Below are 15,147 nucleotides of genomic sequence, written 5' to 3'. Positions count from 1 at the left end.
CTCAACTGTCTTGGACTCACTTTGTAGACCAGGCTGGCTTCAAACTCACAGAGATGAGCCTGCATTTGCCTCTCCCAGTGCTGGGATTACAGGTGGTGCGCCATCTCTCTCATCTCAAATGTGACATTTTGAAGAGACAAGAACAGCACTTTTTTTTTCAAAGCATGAAGTGATGGTGGTTCTATGTTTATTATTATTATTACTATTACTATTATTATTATTATTATTATTATTATTATTATTCCTCTCCTCCCCCCCTCCTCCTATATTTGGATGTTTACCTGCATATATGTCTATGCATCACATGTGTACCAGGTGACCTGGTGAGTGCAAATGCAGGGTCAGGTTGGAAACTGCTATTCCTAAATCCATAATTGCAAAATAAGTAATATTCAGGTTAACTCAGGTTTTGACATAGCACTTGATATAAAAGCAGAGAAGGGTGTCCCCCTTTGTTCAGTCTGTGACCTTAATGTTCTTTATTATTTCACGGGTGCGATTTTTTTTAATTTAAAAACATATTTTCTTGGCACTTTCGGTTGCTTTCATCAGATCCGTTGAGCCTCGCATGCGATTGCTGCATGGGAGATTTAATTACATTGTTGAGTAATTGCTTACAGGGTTTCTTTAAATAATGTGTTTTGCCAGAGTATTTAAAGAGTTGCTTTACAGGTTATTAATTTAACTGCTTACAGTCTAGGAGCAAAATAATAAACTAAATTATTTGGAACCATAATAGTTGAGAAATAAACAAGTCTACCCATGGTCTGATCTAGTGCAATTAGTGTTGTTATAATCCCAGTCCACGCTTCTGCACTCATTCTCCGGGATTGTCCACACAGCCTCCTAACTATATGGCTTTGCTGCTTTGCATGCCAAACCCAGAAGCCAGAGGGTGTGGTCTGATTCAGATGCATTAAATTGAGCAACCTCTGTAGTAAACCTCCCTAGGCATTTCATCTTGCCCATACTGTGTGAGGGAACATTCCTGCTCTTGGGCCTTTGCATTTGCTATTCCTGGTGGGTGGTGTTATCTCCTATTTAGCTTAGTCCGAAGGCTCCATTCCGGACTTGTTCAAAGGTTATCTTCTCCATGAGACCTTGTCTGATTTGTTTTGGCTTTCGTTTAGATTTATTTATTATATATAGTGTTCTACCTGCCATGTACTCCTGCACACCAAAAGACGGCACATCAGATCACATTATAGATGGTTGTGGTCCACCATGTGGTTGCTGGGAATTGAACTCAGGACCTTTGGAAGAGCAGCCAGTGTTATTAACCTCTGAGCCATCTCTCCAGCCCCCCCTTCACTGTTTAAAATGGAAACCTCTCTTCACATCCATCCAGCATTCCATATTACGTCCCCTTGTAATATACTCTCTAAGTCTGTGGGTTAATTTTCATAGGCTCTTAACACAGTGCTTGGCACACAGGTGAGTTTATTTAGTAACAATGGTAAATAATGATTTACACTCACAGTTTATTATCTGACTCCATGAGGCTAGAGATTACTGCTCTTTTAGTTTATTACTATATCCCCAGTGTCTAGAAGGATGGTTAGCACATGATACATGCACAAAACTGCTTTGAACAAATATAAATAGCTGTTAATATATAATAAAAGATCACAGAAGAGGATTCAGTTTGTTAAAAAATTGTTTTCTATGCTTTGAGAAACAAAAACCATCCCAAAAGACCGAGTCATCAAAGACTGCTCTCCACAAAAGAAATGTAATTAAAATTCAAAATTTGAAATTCTTTGCAATATGCCAAAAGGTGCCTTTATCTAAACGACAGTATTTTGAATTCCCTGGAAGAGCAGTACTTTTGGCTTACAAGTCCCTGATGTGACTCTCCAAATAGTCATTTAATATAGAGCCATGTGTTCAAATGAAAAAAAGAAAATATACTCGTTCGTTGTTCAGTTGTTAGAGAAAAGAGCTGGAGAAAAGAGGAGATTTCTGTACACCAGTGAGATGCAGCACAGCATACGGAAGCAGAAGGGTTGAATCACCAGATAATGAGTTCCTGTCCAGCCTCTAATTCCCGGATTTGGGATAATCTTCCTGCAGAATCTTGCTACAGTCTGGCTTCAGATTTCTCTATTTGTATTCAGCTCTGTTTATCACCTCTGAAATGTCTAAAAAGACTTATAGGAATAGTTCCTTTCAAAGACTACCACACTCTTGTTAAAACTAATCAGACACAGTGAAAACATGAGAGTCAGCGTTCCTCTGTTGATCCCATCAGCTCTTCTTGTAGACGAGCACAGAACCGAACCCTCTCCCAACCTCCACAGCCTTCTCATCCCGCTAGAGATCCTGAGTGTCAGACTCTGCCCGACATGGTCTAGCTGTAGCTCTCATTTTACAGATCACAAGTGCGGATTCTTTCCATTGCACTCACTGTGGAAACGGCTGTGCTCTGTGTCTAACAGAGTGTGAGTATTCGCAGAACGGAGGCTAGCATGTCTTGTAGGGATCAGATTTGTCCATTAAAGACAGCGAGGTTCTGGGCGCAGCTGAATAAGCAACATCTCTGGAGGGGTGTGATAATAACCTGATAGCTGCTTGCAGCTGCTTGTCTGTTAGCCGATAAAGGCGCTTCTATGCACACACTGTAACCGGATGTGCAGCAATGCCTCAACAAAGTTCAGCGGTGGCGACTTTCTGATCATTTAACCATCCTGCTGAGAGCCCGAGTCTTGAGTGAGTCTATAGAAGGAATTAGAAATTTAAGTGTAGTCAACCCTCTAACTCTAAATGGCAGAAGGGGGTCTGCAGCCAGTGTCACTACAAGTTTCTTTCCAGTTTATCCATTTCATTAAAACAAAATCCACGTTGATCACTGGGATCAGTAAAAGGCAGGCTACTTTTCCATTTCAGAGATACCAGGTTGTCAATTAAAGGCCGTAAGGTTCTCAGCAATGTATATTCCTTTCAGCAAGCAGATAGTTGATTTGAAAGAAGTCAGTTTATCTAGTACACACAGTGGCTCGATAAGGTACAGAACAGAGTACTCTTTAAATAAGAGAAAAATCGACTTACACAGTATCATTTGCAAACCTTCAGGTGTAATTGTCTTTGAAGATATTAGTCTGTAATATTACAGGATGTGTCTAGATCTTTTGATGATTTACCAGTGAGTGAATGAGATACACTTTCTCCCACCCATTCTCACACACTGAGCATGTCTTCCGTGCAGGCACCGCCAACATCCAAGAAACACAGTGCTAAATGGCAACACAGCCCTTCCCCTTAAAAAACGTGCTCTATTTGAGGTGACAAATGAACAAATACAAAAGCTTCAAGGTCACTCTCACACAAAGCAGAAATTCCCAACCTAGCAAGGGAGGGGAAGGCCGGTGAGCGTAAAGTTCTGAAAAAATCTGATGTATAAACTAAGATTTGGATAACTGCAGAGTTGATGGGGCAGGTGGCATTAAAAACTACCAAGAATGTTCTAGAAAAAGGAGTAATATGCAGAAAGGTCTAGAAGTGAGAGAGACTTTGAGCTGTTTGAGAAACAGAAAATGAAGTGTCTGTAGCTTAAACTGGAAAAGTGGAGGTAGCTAAGTAGGTCCAAAGCTATGCATGCTCACAGAAGTCCCCTGTGACCACAAACCAAGGCGGTCGGGATTAATTCTAAGAGCGCCGGAAAGCTGGTGATGGGCTTTCAAAGAAGAGAGACAAAATGTGTTTCAATTACCTCTTTACAGAAATGGCTAAGGCAGAAGAGCCCTCTATGTTACAGGTGCTCCAAACAGTACCCAGCTATGAAGAGGTGATATCCACAGTATAACATCCAAGAGAGCTTCAAATTAGCATCTTAGCCTTCAAAACACTGTTGGAGACCATTAATCTCACCAAATGGCAGCCCTTGACAATTTTTCCCATTCCAGATGAGTACAACACAGGAATTATCCATTAAGCTTATGAACAGAAATAGTACTCTAGTGTTAGGGGGAAACTATGACTTTTTAAATTTGAGTAGGCTATCGACCAAATAGGAGGCAAACAGCAGCTTGCCTACCACTGGAAACCAGTCACTGATCTTATGAAGTAAGACCTCCACTGTTTTGTTGTTGGAAAGACAGATTCTAGGTAAAGAACACTCGAAGCTGAAGAGCTCCAAAGCCCTGGTCTAAGCTTTATTCCCCTTTTGTATTTTTAATACAATTATTTACTCAGTGTGCCACCAAAAAATATTAAACCTTTTCTGCACATCCAGCATAGAAATGCAGTAAGGTCCATAGGCGAGTCTCCAAGTGTCATGTAACTTTTTACTTGCAAGTGGAAATCACAGCACAGTGGTGATTATTAGGGGAGAAAGGGAGTGCAATGGAGGGTATCTGCCAATATCTTAGCAAAGACGAACACAACAGTCTAGAAAAAGCCTTGGTAACTGACAATGACGCTTAATGCTAAAGTGTCGAAAGATACTGCCAGTGAAAAAAAAATCCCCGTACAAAGGCCCGAAGGCACGCAGTGACATTTTATAATAAACATGAGGTGACTATACAGTTTGGCAAAGACTGTGCGTGTGTTGGCAAGATCAGAGAACCTGCTCTGAATCTGAAGAACAGTGAAGCCCAATTTCAGGCACTATACAGCTTAAACTTGCTTATACTGCCTGCTCAGAAATTTTATTCCCTTGCAGATTTTGCTGCTGAGGCCCCAGCTGGCCTCTGAGGAGGTGACGGCACCATGTGACCTCATAATCTGTCAGGGACCACTGCTTCTCAAGTCTTTATTCTCTTCTTCAGTGAATGCTGCCCAAGGATCGACAAGGCATAAACAGCTCAGAGTAACAATCCAGGCATGCAGCAGTAGGTGTGGCATTCACAAGAACTACACCCAGGATCACTAAGACTTTGCCCACCACATTATCTGTGCTTCATATTTGCCCAGGCAGTGCAATTATTCCTTTTGACAATATTGTCAAGTATTATAATCATGGTTTTGCCTGATAAGGGCCCTGGTTTCAGAGAGGCTAAGTGTGCCTTTTCCTGACCCAACCACTTAATGTAGCGTCTTCTCATTTTCTAAAGAGTTCTCTACGAAGGTGGCCTGGCAGCCAACGTGGCAAAAAAGTGTGTGTTTTAAGGTATACTTTGGTTTTTCTTAAACTATGTTAAGAACTCAGTGGGACACAGGCTTTCACAACCATATACCTGTTCATTAATTTCTAACTTTTTGGCCTTTCATAGCTCAAGTTGCCGTGCCAGGGTCTCCTCAGAATACTGACAGCAGAGGGCTGGCTCAATGAAGTGATGGAGGACAATTTCTCATCGGTCTATTGGCCCAGCTATGCTCACAATCATAGTCTGCATGTATGACTGAGAACTCATAAAATTATGCTGACCACTTGGGTGGATTTAATAACCAGGTTTCACTAGTTTTAAAGCAAAATGCATGCAGACAGGGCAGTATTAGGATTTAAAAGGTCTGTTTACACCATCCTTAAAGCTGCTACAAAAAAAAAAAGCATTTGTTCAACAAATTGAGTAGTTTAGGAGTATGGCACATACCATAGACTGTGATATAAAATGATTGACATCTTTTGGCACAATGTACAAGGGAGAGGCGTGTAGCTAAACATTTGCCAATATCCTTTCCTGGAAAAATCAGCTGTGAGGGAAGCAATAGTGTGTGTGTGTGTGTGTGTGTGTGTGTGTGTGTGTGTGTGTGTGTGTAATGTTTTTAAAACCCGAAATCCGCTTTTCCCAGAGTAGAAACTTACAAGTCCATCAACAAGGACCGTATACATGTTAGCTGGTCGCCTTGGATTTCTAATTAGCTCACTAGAAAAAGTAATACCGTCTTTCCAAGTGAGCCTTCTTCAGTTCTGAGGTATTTGCACATCTCACCTGGGCCTTTTGGTTACAAATCCACCTCCTTAAAGAGCCCTGTGAAAAAAAACAAGATCAATAAAAAAAATCCAGCTATAAATCAGCCACGTGGAGCTGCTGCAGGAGCAGCAGCGGCGGCAGCTGACTTCCTGGTTTGCTTCCTTCAAGGCAGGAGAGATCGGGCAGTGGGCGTCACGAAGGGAAGGGCAGCCTAGGGCGGCTGCAGGTCCACCGAGGAGCGAGGGGCGGCAGCACCCTGGGAGGGCATGGGCGTCAAGGACAGAGTTTTGGACCATAATTACTATAAAAGTTTGGAGATCTGGAAGCTTTAGGAAGCTGAGCCTTAGGGCAAAGGCTAAGACCAGACCCGGGGGAAAAGTGTTAAGTTAGTTCCAAGGTTACTAAGGACTCGCTGGGGGTTCTCGCGGTACCGGTTAGAGAGAGAAAGGGGGGCGGAGGGGGGCGACTGCGGAGCTTGAGCCGGTAGGTAGAGAGAAAAAGGAAGCCTGGGGAGCTACACACTCCGGCCGGCCGGAGCTCTGCGGAAGCCGCCTGAGGGGAGGGGGGTGCGGCAGCGGAGCGCAGAAGCAGGCGCGGGGAGGGGGCGGAGGGGAGAGCCAGGGGAAGGTAAAGCCAAGGGGAGTTCCGGAGCTGGAGCTGCAGAGGGCAGGCGGTGGGGAGGGCGGCGAGCGTAGCGCTCCGGGTAGGGGAAAAAGGAGGAGGAGGAGGAGGAGGGCCGGGGGAGGGGGAAGAAGGGAGGGGAGAGCGGTGGCGGCGGCTGCGCCGGGCTGTGTGTTTCACGCCGCCGGAGGAAGATGAGGCTGAAGATCGGGTTCATCTTACGCAGTTTGCTGGTGGTGGGAAGCTTCCTGGGGCTAGTGGTCCTCTGGTCTTCCCTGTCCTCGCGGCCCGACGACCCAAGCCCACTGAGCAGGATGAGGGTGAGTGACCCGCCCGGCCCCCTCAGGCAGCGGCGACCTGCAACTTGTTTTGTTTGCGCGCGCGTGTGGCGGGAGCGAGGGGCGGCGGGGTCGCGGCCGCGTGGGCGCCGCAGCTCCGCAGGTGGTGCTGGCCCGGCGCCGGCCGATCGGGGGCGCTTAGCCCCACGCCGCGGGTACCCCTTGGTCGCCGCCGGCCCGCCCCCTGGCCGCCCCTTCCTCCGGCGCGTCCCCGCCCCGGGTTCAGCGCCGTCACCCGCGCTGCGGCGGCGGCGGCGGCGACCAGGCGGACGCTCTATCGCCGGGACTGCCGAGGCGGGATCGCGGGACCGAGTCGGGTCCCCGGAGCCGAGGCTGCTCGGGGTCCGATTCAGGGCTGCGACCCCCGCGATGGCGGTGGCGGCGGGAGGACGCGGGGTTGGTCCCAGCTGCGGCCTGTGGCGCGTGCAGGCCTGCAGGAGGCGAGATGCCGGCGCCGCCGCCGTGGTCCGGTGGAGCAGGCCCTGCGGTCCAGCCTCTCCTCCGGTCCCCGCCCAGCCCCGGTGCAAGCCGCGGGGGCGCCCCCAGCCAGCCAGCCTCGGGCTCCAGCCCTTGGCGCCGCCTCCCCGCAACTCCCGTGGCCCGGAGCCGGGTGCGAGGTGTAACTGAGGCCTCGCCGGGCACCCTCTGTCCCTTCGATTCCCGGACAGGGAAGAGACACATCCCCACTGGGATTGGCGTCCTAGCACCGGGATGCCCCGGAACCCTGTTCGCCAGCTGCGCTCCCGCGTTGTCCCGCCGAGCGGGAGCTGGCTCCTCATCCCCGGCCCTGGCTGAGCATGCTCCGGCCAAGGACCTAACTTGCTCCGGCTTCTGACCGCCCCTCCCTGCTTGCTCCATCAGCCTGATGCCCAGAGGCGCGCTCCGCTGGGACGCATCAGTCTGCCGCTCTCGGCGCTGGTGTTAGCCTTGACAGTGCCTGGCTTTGAGGATTTAGTCAGGCAGCTCGGAACTTTAGTTACCGGGAGCCCTCCACGGCGCTAACACTCACCCAGCAGTTGGTGGCGCGAACTGCTCAGTTCCTACCTCCCCGGCTTGACCCACCCCACCCCCACCCTCAGCCTCAGCGTGGTGAACCGTTACAGCCCCCTCGAGTTCCTCATCCCGCCCCCCCCCCAACCCTCGGTACCCACGGCGGAGTCCAGATCAGACTCTGAAGGGAGTGGAACACAGGAGTTCCGGGACACAGAAGCTGGGCAGCCGTGGGAGGAGTCTGTAGGGAAATGCCTTTTGCAAAGCCAGCCTTGCATCTACATGATCTACTTTATTAACTTTACTTTTGGAAAGTTAGCAACAACCAGGAAGTTGTGGAGAAAAGCTTGTGGTGACTTCTAAGAGCAAGAATCCTAAAGGAGCCACCCCTCACCCCATCAGTTGTTGCTTATGTCACAACTATAAATTGCCGTACTTTAGGCTGGCCTTGCTGAAGTGGAGTCCCACCTCACCATTCAAAATTGATAAAACACATTTTTATTTTCGGTGTGTTTGGAGTGATGAGTGATTTTATTTACTTACTTTTCTTTTTTTCTTTTTTCTTTTTTTCTTTTTGCTTTTCCAGACGGTTCCTCTGTGTAGTCTTGCCTGTTCTGGACTTGCTTTATAGACCAGGCTGGCCTTGAACTCACAGAAATCCACCTGCCTCTGCCTCCCAGAGTACTGGAATTACGGGCTGGCTGATTTTTTAATTATTTTTGCTCTCAAAGTGATTTGATGAGAATGAATATTGAAATTGATTTTTTTCAAGTCATCAAATGCCTTTTTATACAAAACCACTATACAGTGCTGGAAATCCTAAGCCCTATTTTTCTGAGAAGGAAATTGAAAACCTGCCCAAAACCAGTTATGTTCAAAATGTCCTGTAGTTCTGATGTTTTTAAAGCCATGATTGGGCCCAGTAAGGTGAAACCTGCTGGTACTCCCAGCATTTGGGAGGCTGAGCAAGGTCGTATATATGAGTTCAAGGCCAGCTAAGGCTACTAAGAGACTCTAAGCTGGAAAGAGAAAGGGGGCAACATCATAATACCTTTCCCAATACCTTGTTGATACGTAAAAAATATATATCTATCCCCTTTTCATGAATATAGGGTGAGCATAGCTTAACTTTTGTCCAATGTATTTGATAAGTTTGTCAGTGTAGCTGGTATGACTTGTCATTTATAACCTTTGCCAAAGATAGACTTAAGATTTTTTCCCCCAAGATTTACCAACGCAGTATTAAAAAGAATGCTTAGGTGCCAGGAGACATTAATAATGCACCAGCAAGTGGTGACCTAAAGCAGTTTAAGATGTCAGATGTCCTGAGCGTGTAAATCGGGGCTAGGGGTACAGCTTGGGAAATCCAGCCAGGGAAGTTGTCGAGTCCTGAGTTTCTCCTCTGCCTGGTGGTCCTTTTGCTTTCCGGTTGCAGATCTGTTATGAGAACCTGCTTCTTCTCTCCCCCCTTGGATGCGGGTCTACACGTGTGGCCTCTTTTGATCCCCTCAGAAGGCCCGAACTAGGCCAGAACAATCCATTTTACCAAGTGGAAAGTTCTGCCTCTGCCTCTGCCTCTGCTCCCACCAGATGTGCCCATGGCTCTGTCGAGCCAGGACCACTTCTGCCTTGTACTGTTTGTTATCACTAGGACTAAAGAGTCCCTCGTGGTTCTTTGCTTTAATTTTGTGGAGCGGTGAGATGAAGACAAGACCCCCTCTCCTCAGCCTCCTGCTGTTTTTCTGGAGTGAATGATATTTAAGATGACCTTACCTTTTCACTCTGATGGTCTGTGTTTTGCCGTGTTCTGTTTTGTTTTTTGAGAACGGATGTTTTACATCTCAGATTGGCCTTGAGCTCTGTATGTAGCCGAAGATGACCTTGAACTTCTGACCCTTCTGCCTCTACCTCCTACGAGCTGGGGTTACACTCCTGTATCGCCAATGCTGGGTTTGTAGTGTGCTGGGAATCTTTGTGCGTGGTAGGCCAACATTTTGTGAGCTGAGCTATATCCGCAACTCTATTTCATGATTAATTTTGTGGAGGGAGTCAAACATTTGTGAGTGCCTGCTCTATGCTAGATATGGTGCTGAGTATCGAGGAAACACTTCTTGCTTTCGTGTTATGGGTCTTGCAACCTAGTGAGAAAGACACGTTAGTCACGCCATCATAAATACACAAACACAATTGTGCTATGAGAGTAACATGTGAACACACTTGTGTTATGAAGGAAAAACCTTAGGAGGCAAGAAACCGGAGAGGTCTGAGCGTGCAAGTCTTATTTAAATAACTGACTTTTGAACTGAAATCTAAAGATTTGAACAAGAGTAGTTGTCGAACTGGGGGCAGTCCTGAAAGGAGCGGCATGTACAAAGGCTCTGAGGTATATAAAGTAGCAAGGATAAGGGGAGGAAATGGAAGGTCCCTGTAGGGAAAGATGGAAAACAAGACTAGATAGAATGAACAAAGGCCTCAATCTTGTGCCCATGCTGAGAGCTGGCAGCTTAAGTATAGGAAGCCACAGAAGGATGCGCGCATGAAACACATGACAATATTCATATTTTTGAAAGATCACTGGAGCTCTCTGCAGGAAGCATGCATGTGTTGGCTTGTAGAGCAGATAAGAGGGGTCTCGTAATAATAGTTTGAGTGACATTTGACATTGTTTGGCCAGAAGTTTGTTGAAATGATGTAAATTCGTTCAAGTGCAGCTAAAGATGTAAAGGCACCAAGATTCGGTGAGGGGATGTGGAAGGGAAGATGTCAAGAAGCCGAGGGTGTTAACTACTTGTTACATTAGGACAAGTTGGGAAGACAAGATTGGTGCATTTATAAGAAAGCTTTTTTTTTAATGGCTAGTTTGAGGTAATCGTTTATCAAGTTCATTTGTTTAGACTTTGAAATTGCAGACCGTTCCTCTAGTTAAATAAAACAAGTGTGTTCCCGAGTGACACCATATTCTCCAGGCTACCCCTGGCTGTTTAATGTTCCGAATCATAAGCTCGGAAAAGAAATGTTTGCAGGGGAAATGTTGACGTTAGCTCTAGAGTTTCTCTTCCGATGCCCAGTATTGGGAAGACCTGTGTGCAAACTGATCATTTTCTGTACAAATACCTAAGGTCAGGGCATTCTAATAGGACCAGCCTAGCAGCTGTTCCCATGTATAAACATGACGAGACGGTGGAAGGGATCCAGCTTAGTGCAGTATTCCTGCATGGACTGACTCATCTCTACCGGGTTCCGTGTAACCGTCACTTCACCTCAGTGGTGATGGGCTCTTCACCATGAAACTGTTTCAAATGCAAATGCCATTTGTTTGAAAGAAGTGTGAATGAAGCCTTCCGTGGCTACCCACACACACCACAGGCCTTAGAAGGTCTTTGTTGTCCTAGCCGCTTTCAATCTTCCACTCTCAAGCTCCCATGTGGGAATAAGAACATCCTGATGTGCTCCCCCCCCTCGTCTCTCTCCCCGCCACGTACGTGTGTGTGTGTGTGTGTGTGTGTGTGTGTGAGAGAGAGAGAGAGAGAGAGAGAGAGAGAGAGAGAGAGAGAGAGACAGACAGACAGACAGACAGACAGACAGACAGAGAGGCAGACAGACAGACAGACAGACACAGAAACAGAGACAGAGAGGCAGAGACAGATGCTTTTTGTAAAGCTTTAGAACACTCACTGAGCACTGCAGAGCTCGCCCTCTCTCTCTCTCTCTCTCTCTCTCTCTCTCTCTCTCTCTCTCCCCGTGGTGCTGAATTTACAGAAGATACTAATTGATTTCTTTTTCCTCCCCTCTGAGGTGCTGCGCTTATTTATGACCCCTCTATAAGTCTAAGCACTTACTTGGTAGATTTGGTAGATCACCCCCCCCCCCAGTTGCCGTATTTGTTGGTTCTCTGGGAATGTTTTCTATTGAGAGGTCTTAGTAAGGCAGGGTAGCACCATGCTGCCGTATGTCCTCCCCACCTTAGTTAGGCTCCATAGAGGCTGCTCATAGTGTACCAAGTACAAGTCTATGTTCTCCTGCCTGGCAAAAGGAAACAAAGCTGCTCCCTCATCCAGTACCTATGTAAAGAAATAACACAAGGGCATCTCAAGGAACCGTGTCCTAGTTTGTTTTCTTTTGCTGTGATAAATACCACGGCCAAAAGTAATTTGGGGAGGAAGGGGTATATTCCCACTTACACTTGATAGTCCATCAGTGAGGAAAGGCGAGGCAAGAACCTGGATGCAGAAACTGGAGCAGTGTCTTGGAGAAATGCCACGTGCTGGCTTGTCCTCCAGGCTCACTGTCGGCTGTTTAACTTATTCCTCCTAGGATCAGGAGCGGCACTGCTCACAGCTGCCTGGCACTCCCACACCACATTAATCAGTAATCAAGAAAAACACCCCGTAAACTTCCCTATAGGCAAACCTGATGGAGGAGTTTTCTCAACCGAGGTTCAGGTTGGCAAAACCAAAAATGAAACAAAAGCCTGGGTGACACAGAATGTTTTGTCTGTAAAGAAGGCAAAAATAACCATTTGTAGGAGAGCTGCTGAACAGCAGTTGGAGTTGGATCACCACTTCGTCTGGTAGGCCAGCCATGTGGAATGGGAGATAAGAGAGGGCTAGTGTGGACTTCTGTATAAACTGAATGCATCAAGAATGGAAAGCAAAAATTTCAATTTGAGCCACTAGTGGTGAACAAACTGTTTGCAAATTCTAACTTAGTAGTTATTAAAAAAAAAAAAAAAGGTCATCAGCAGGATGTGAACAGCTGAGCCCAGGGAAAGTGTGGTCATTCGGCGTCAAAGTAGATTATCATCTTTGTTCATATTTCGAATGCTAATCCGTACTCCTGAAGACTGAATGGACAGTCTGACAAAAGAAAAGTTGCAAAAAGAAGAATCTAGATTTCAAGCGCGCAATTGATGACGGCCATGAGTGAAACAATTTCATAATCTTTTTATATATGGTCCAAGAGGGGAAAGGGGGTGGGGGTGGGGGAAGTGGACTACCTGTTCCTGTTGACAGATCTTTGAGTAGGAATTGGGAGGCGCTGGTACTGTAATAAGCGGGGACGGGAAATGAGGGGCATCCACCGAAATGTCCAGGTCACTGTGTTCCGGGACAGTGAATTGGATCAGAGACACAAGAATGAGGATAGAAATGGGAAGTTTATTATGGAAGAAAAAGAAAAGGTGCTTCCGGAGGCTGGGGTGAGCTAATGAGCTGGGACAAACCATCAGAAGGTCCGTCCCGTGTCAGTTCTAACCCGTCTTATCTCTACACAGCAAACACCTTCTCCTAAGGACAGGCTTTTCCCCTGCGTGCTGCCGACTGTCTGTAGCTCAGGTGGGGTAGAGTTTCCAGTTTTTCTCTGCCAACTGGCTTTTCTCATATATCAATCTTGATATCTCTCTTTCTACACCCCTAGTCTCTTGCTGCGATATAATAAACATGATATTCATCCAGCTGCTGCTGCAGCTGTTTCTTCTAGTTTGGAGTATTTATTAAATGTTATCCATTGCTATAGGAGTTGGAGATGGACTATAACAGAGAAAGTAGTGAATTGAGGCAAAGTAAAGACGTCCATAATAATAAGTGTTTGTGTGTGTGTGTGTGTGTGTGTGTGTGTGTGTGTGTGTGAGAGAGAGAGAGAGAGAGAGAGAGAGAGAGAGAGAGAGAGAGAGAGAGAAATATCTGGGAACATTTCCCAACCCTAACATCCATTTGTTCAAAATAAGGTGTTGCAGTCTTTCTGTGTGCCACTGGAGATACAGAAATGCCAAGGATGTTGGATCTCTTCTAAGAGGGATGAACTGACTATGTACCAGCCACAAAAAGGAGATCTTTAAGGAGTTATAGTAGGTTAGGTAAAAGTTGAGAGGGAAAACAAAAAAGAGCATAGCATTTAGATAGCTGTAGAATGTCAGTGGGATTAGGCCAGCTACAAGGGCCAAAAAGAACATGCCAGACTAAACAAGACCAGAAAGCAGTCCATCTTTTATTGGTGAAAAGTGGTGGGATAGGATTAGAGAAGTGAGTTCTGATCATATTTTGAAGGGAATTAAACAAGAGGTCAAGGAACCGGGTTGGGATCTCACTGATTAAGCATTTAGAGTGGCTGCTTGGAAGCCTTTAGAGGGAGGTGGAAGGGATGGTGGCCTTCACACATCAACTCCAATTCAGCCACTTACTCTACGGGTATTTCGGGTATTTACTAAGTGTTCTCCATTGCTGTGGGCTGTGGCCATAGTGTACAGTTTAAAGTAGTAACAGCAGTCGTGGCTAACACTCTCTGTATGGATCAGGTAGATACTTTGTAATGTTAATTGTGACAACCTTTGAATGCCAATTTGATCCAGCCCAGCTGTATAGATGAAGCCGCTGCAGTGAAGCCTCGAACCCTCTTCTCAGGATCATCCTCTTGGGAGCCAGTGAGAGCCAGGGTCCCCTCTCACAGGTTCTAAGTTGAGAGTTCCGATCTCCGCAATGCCAGTGCTGTCATCACTGTGACAAGATGCCTAAGCTAAACGATGAAGAAGGGCTCGTTCTGGCTCACAGTTCCAGAAGTTTCAGTGACATGGGAGGGAAAAGAGACTTGATACTCTATGAGCATATAAAGGGGGAGGAAGTCCCCCTCAGTTACAGTCATAGGGAAAGGGAGTAAGGGGAAAATGGGAGGGAGGAATGGGAGGATACAAGGGATGGGATAACCATTGAGATGTAATATGAATAAATTAATAATAAAAAAAACAGGCAGAGAAGACTAGCTCAGCTGCATGCCAACGAAGCAGGGCATGGGTGGCGATACAGGCAGGGTCTGGGCAAGGTAAGGTCCTGAAGGGCATGCCCCCACTGCCCTGCTTTCTCCCACTCACCACCACCTCTGTACTGCCATCCTCCTGTGTATTTAATGAGGGATTCATTCATTCAGTTCCCCCAGTTGATCAGTTGCCAGCCAAGCTCTTGACACAAGATACACGTGGAGCCTGTGGCGACATCCAGTTTCAAACCTCAGCACTCACCAGTCACCTCTGATTTCAACATATTCGGGTGTCGCATATTGAAAGGCTGATCTGCAGACCATAGCCGGATAGTTTCAGACAAACACCACGATGGCAGCACAGGATAGCGTGATGGCCAGAGGGGACCCTTTAAGGGTGGATACGGTCGAGGAAAGCAGATGTGGAGCTGAAACCAGAGGGATGAATCTGAGCTTGGCTCTCGACTCCGACTCTGAGGCAAATGTGTTCCAGGCAGAGGGAACAGGAAGTTCAAAACTCCCCGAGTTTGGAGCGGAGCTGTGGTGTTTCGAGAAACAGGAAGGAGGTCAGTGAAGGAGCATAGTACTTGATGACCTTA

The 15,147-nt window shown here is 46.7% G+C and overlaps 1 protein-coding gene and 1 long non-coding RNA gene across 4 annotated transcripts in view; one reads left to right on the top strand and one right to left on the bottom strand.

The window, feature by feature from the left end:
• Window positions 1-2,560: 2,560 nt before the first annotated feature.
• On the bottom strand, window positions 2,561-11,405 carry LOC311585164. Its single transcript, XR_014775123.1, has 3 exons — window positions 7,821-11,405; window positions 5,744-5,909; window positions 2,561-2,715 (listed from the first exon to the last, which is right to left on the bottom strand). It is a non-coding gene; the product is annotated as an uncharacterized lncRNA (long non-coding RNA).
• The window catches only part of GALNT7 (polypeptide N-acetylgalactosaminyltransferase 7), a 127,842-nt gene continuing 118,632 nt past the window's right edge, over window positions 5,938-15,147 (top strand). Inside the window, exon 1 of one of the 3 annotated variants that reach the window (XM_084760043.1) lies at window positions 5,938-6,793. In XM_084760043.1, the coding sequence (XP_084616169.1) occupies window positions 6,668-6,793 (126 nt within the window). In that variant the 5' untranslated portion in view covers window positions 5,938-6,667. The remainder of the gene's footprint in view (window positions 6,794-15,147) is intronic. The other 2 variants (XM_084760042.1, XM_084760041.1) reach the window with 2 other exon arrangements.

Source organism: Acomys minous (genome assembly GCF_964271855.1).
Source record: "Acomys minous genome assembly, chromosome: 15".
Lineage (NCBI taxonomy): Eukaryota > Metazoa > Chordata > Mammalia > Rodentia > Muridae > Acomys > Acomys minous.
This window is presented reverse-complemented; position numbering and strand designations above follow the sequence as displayed.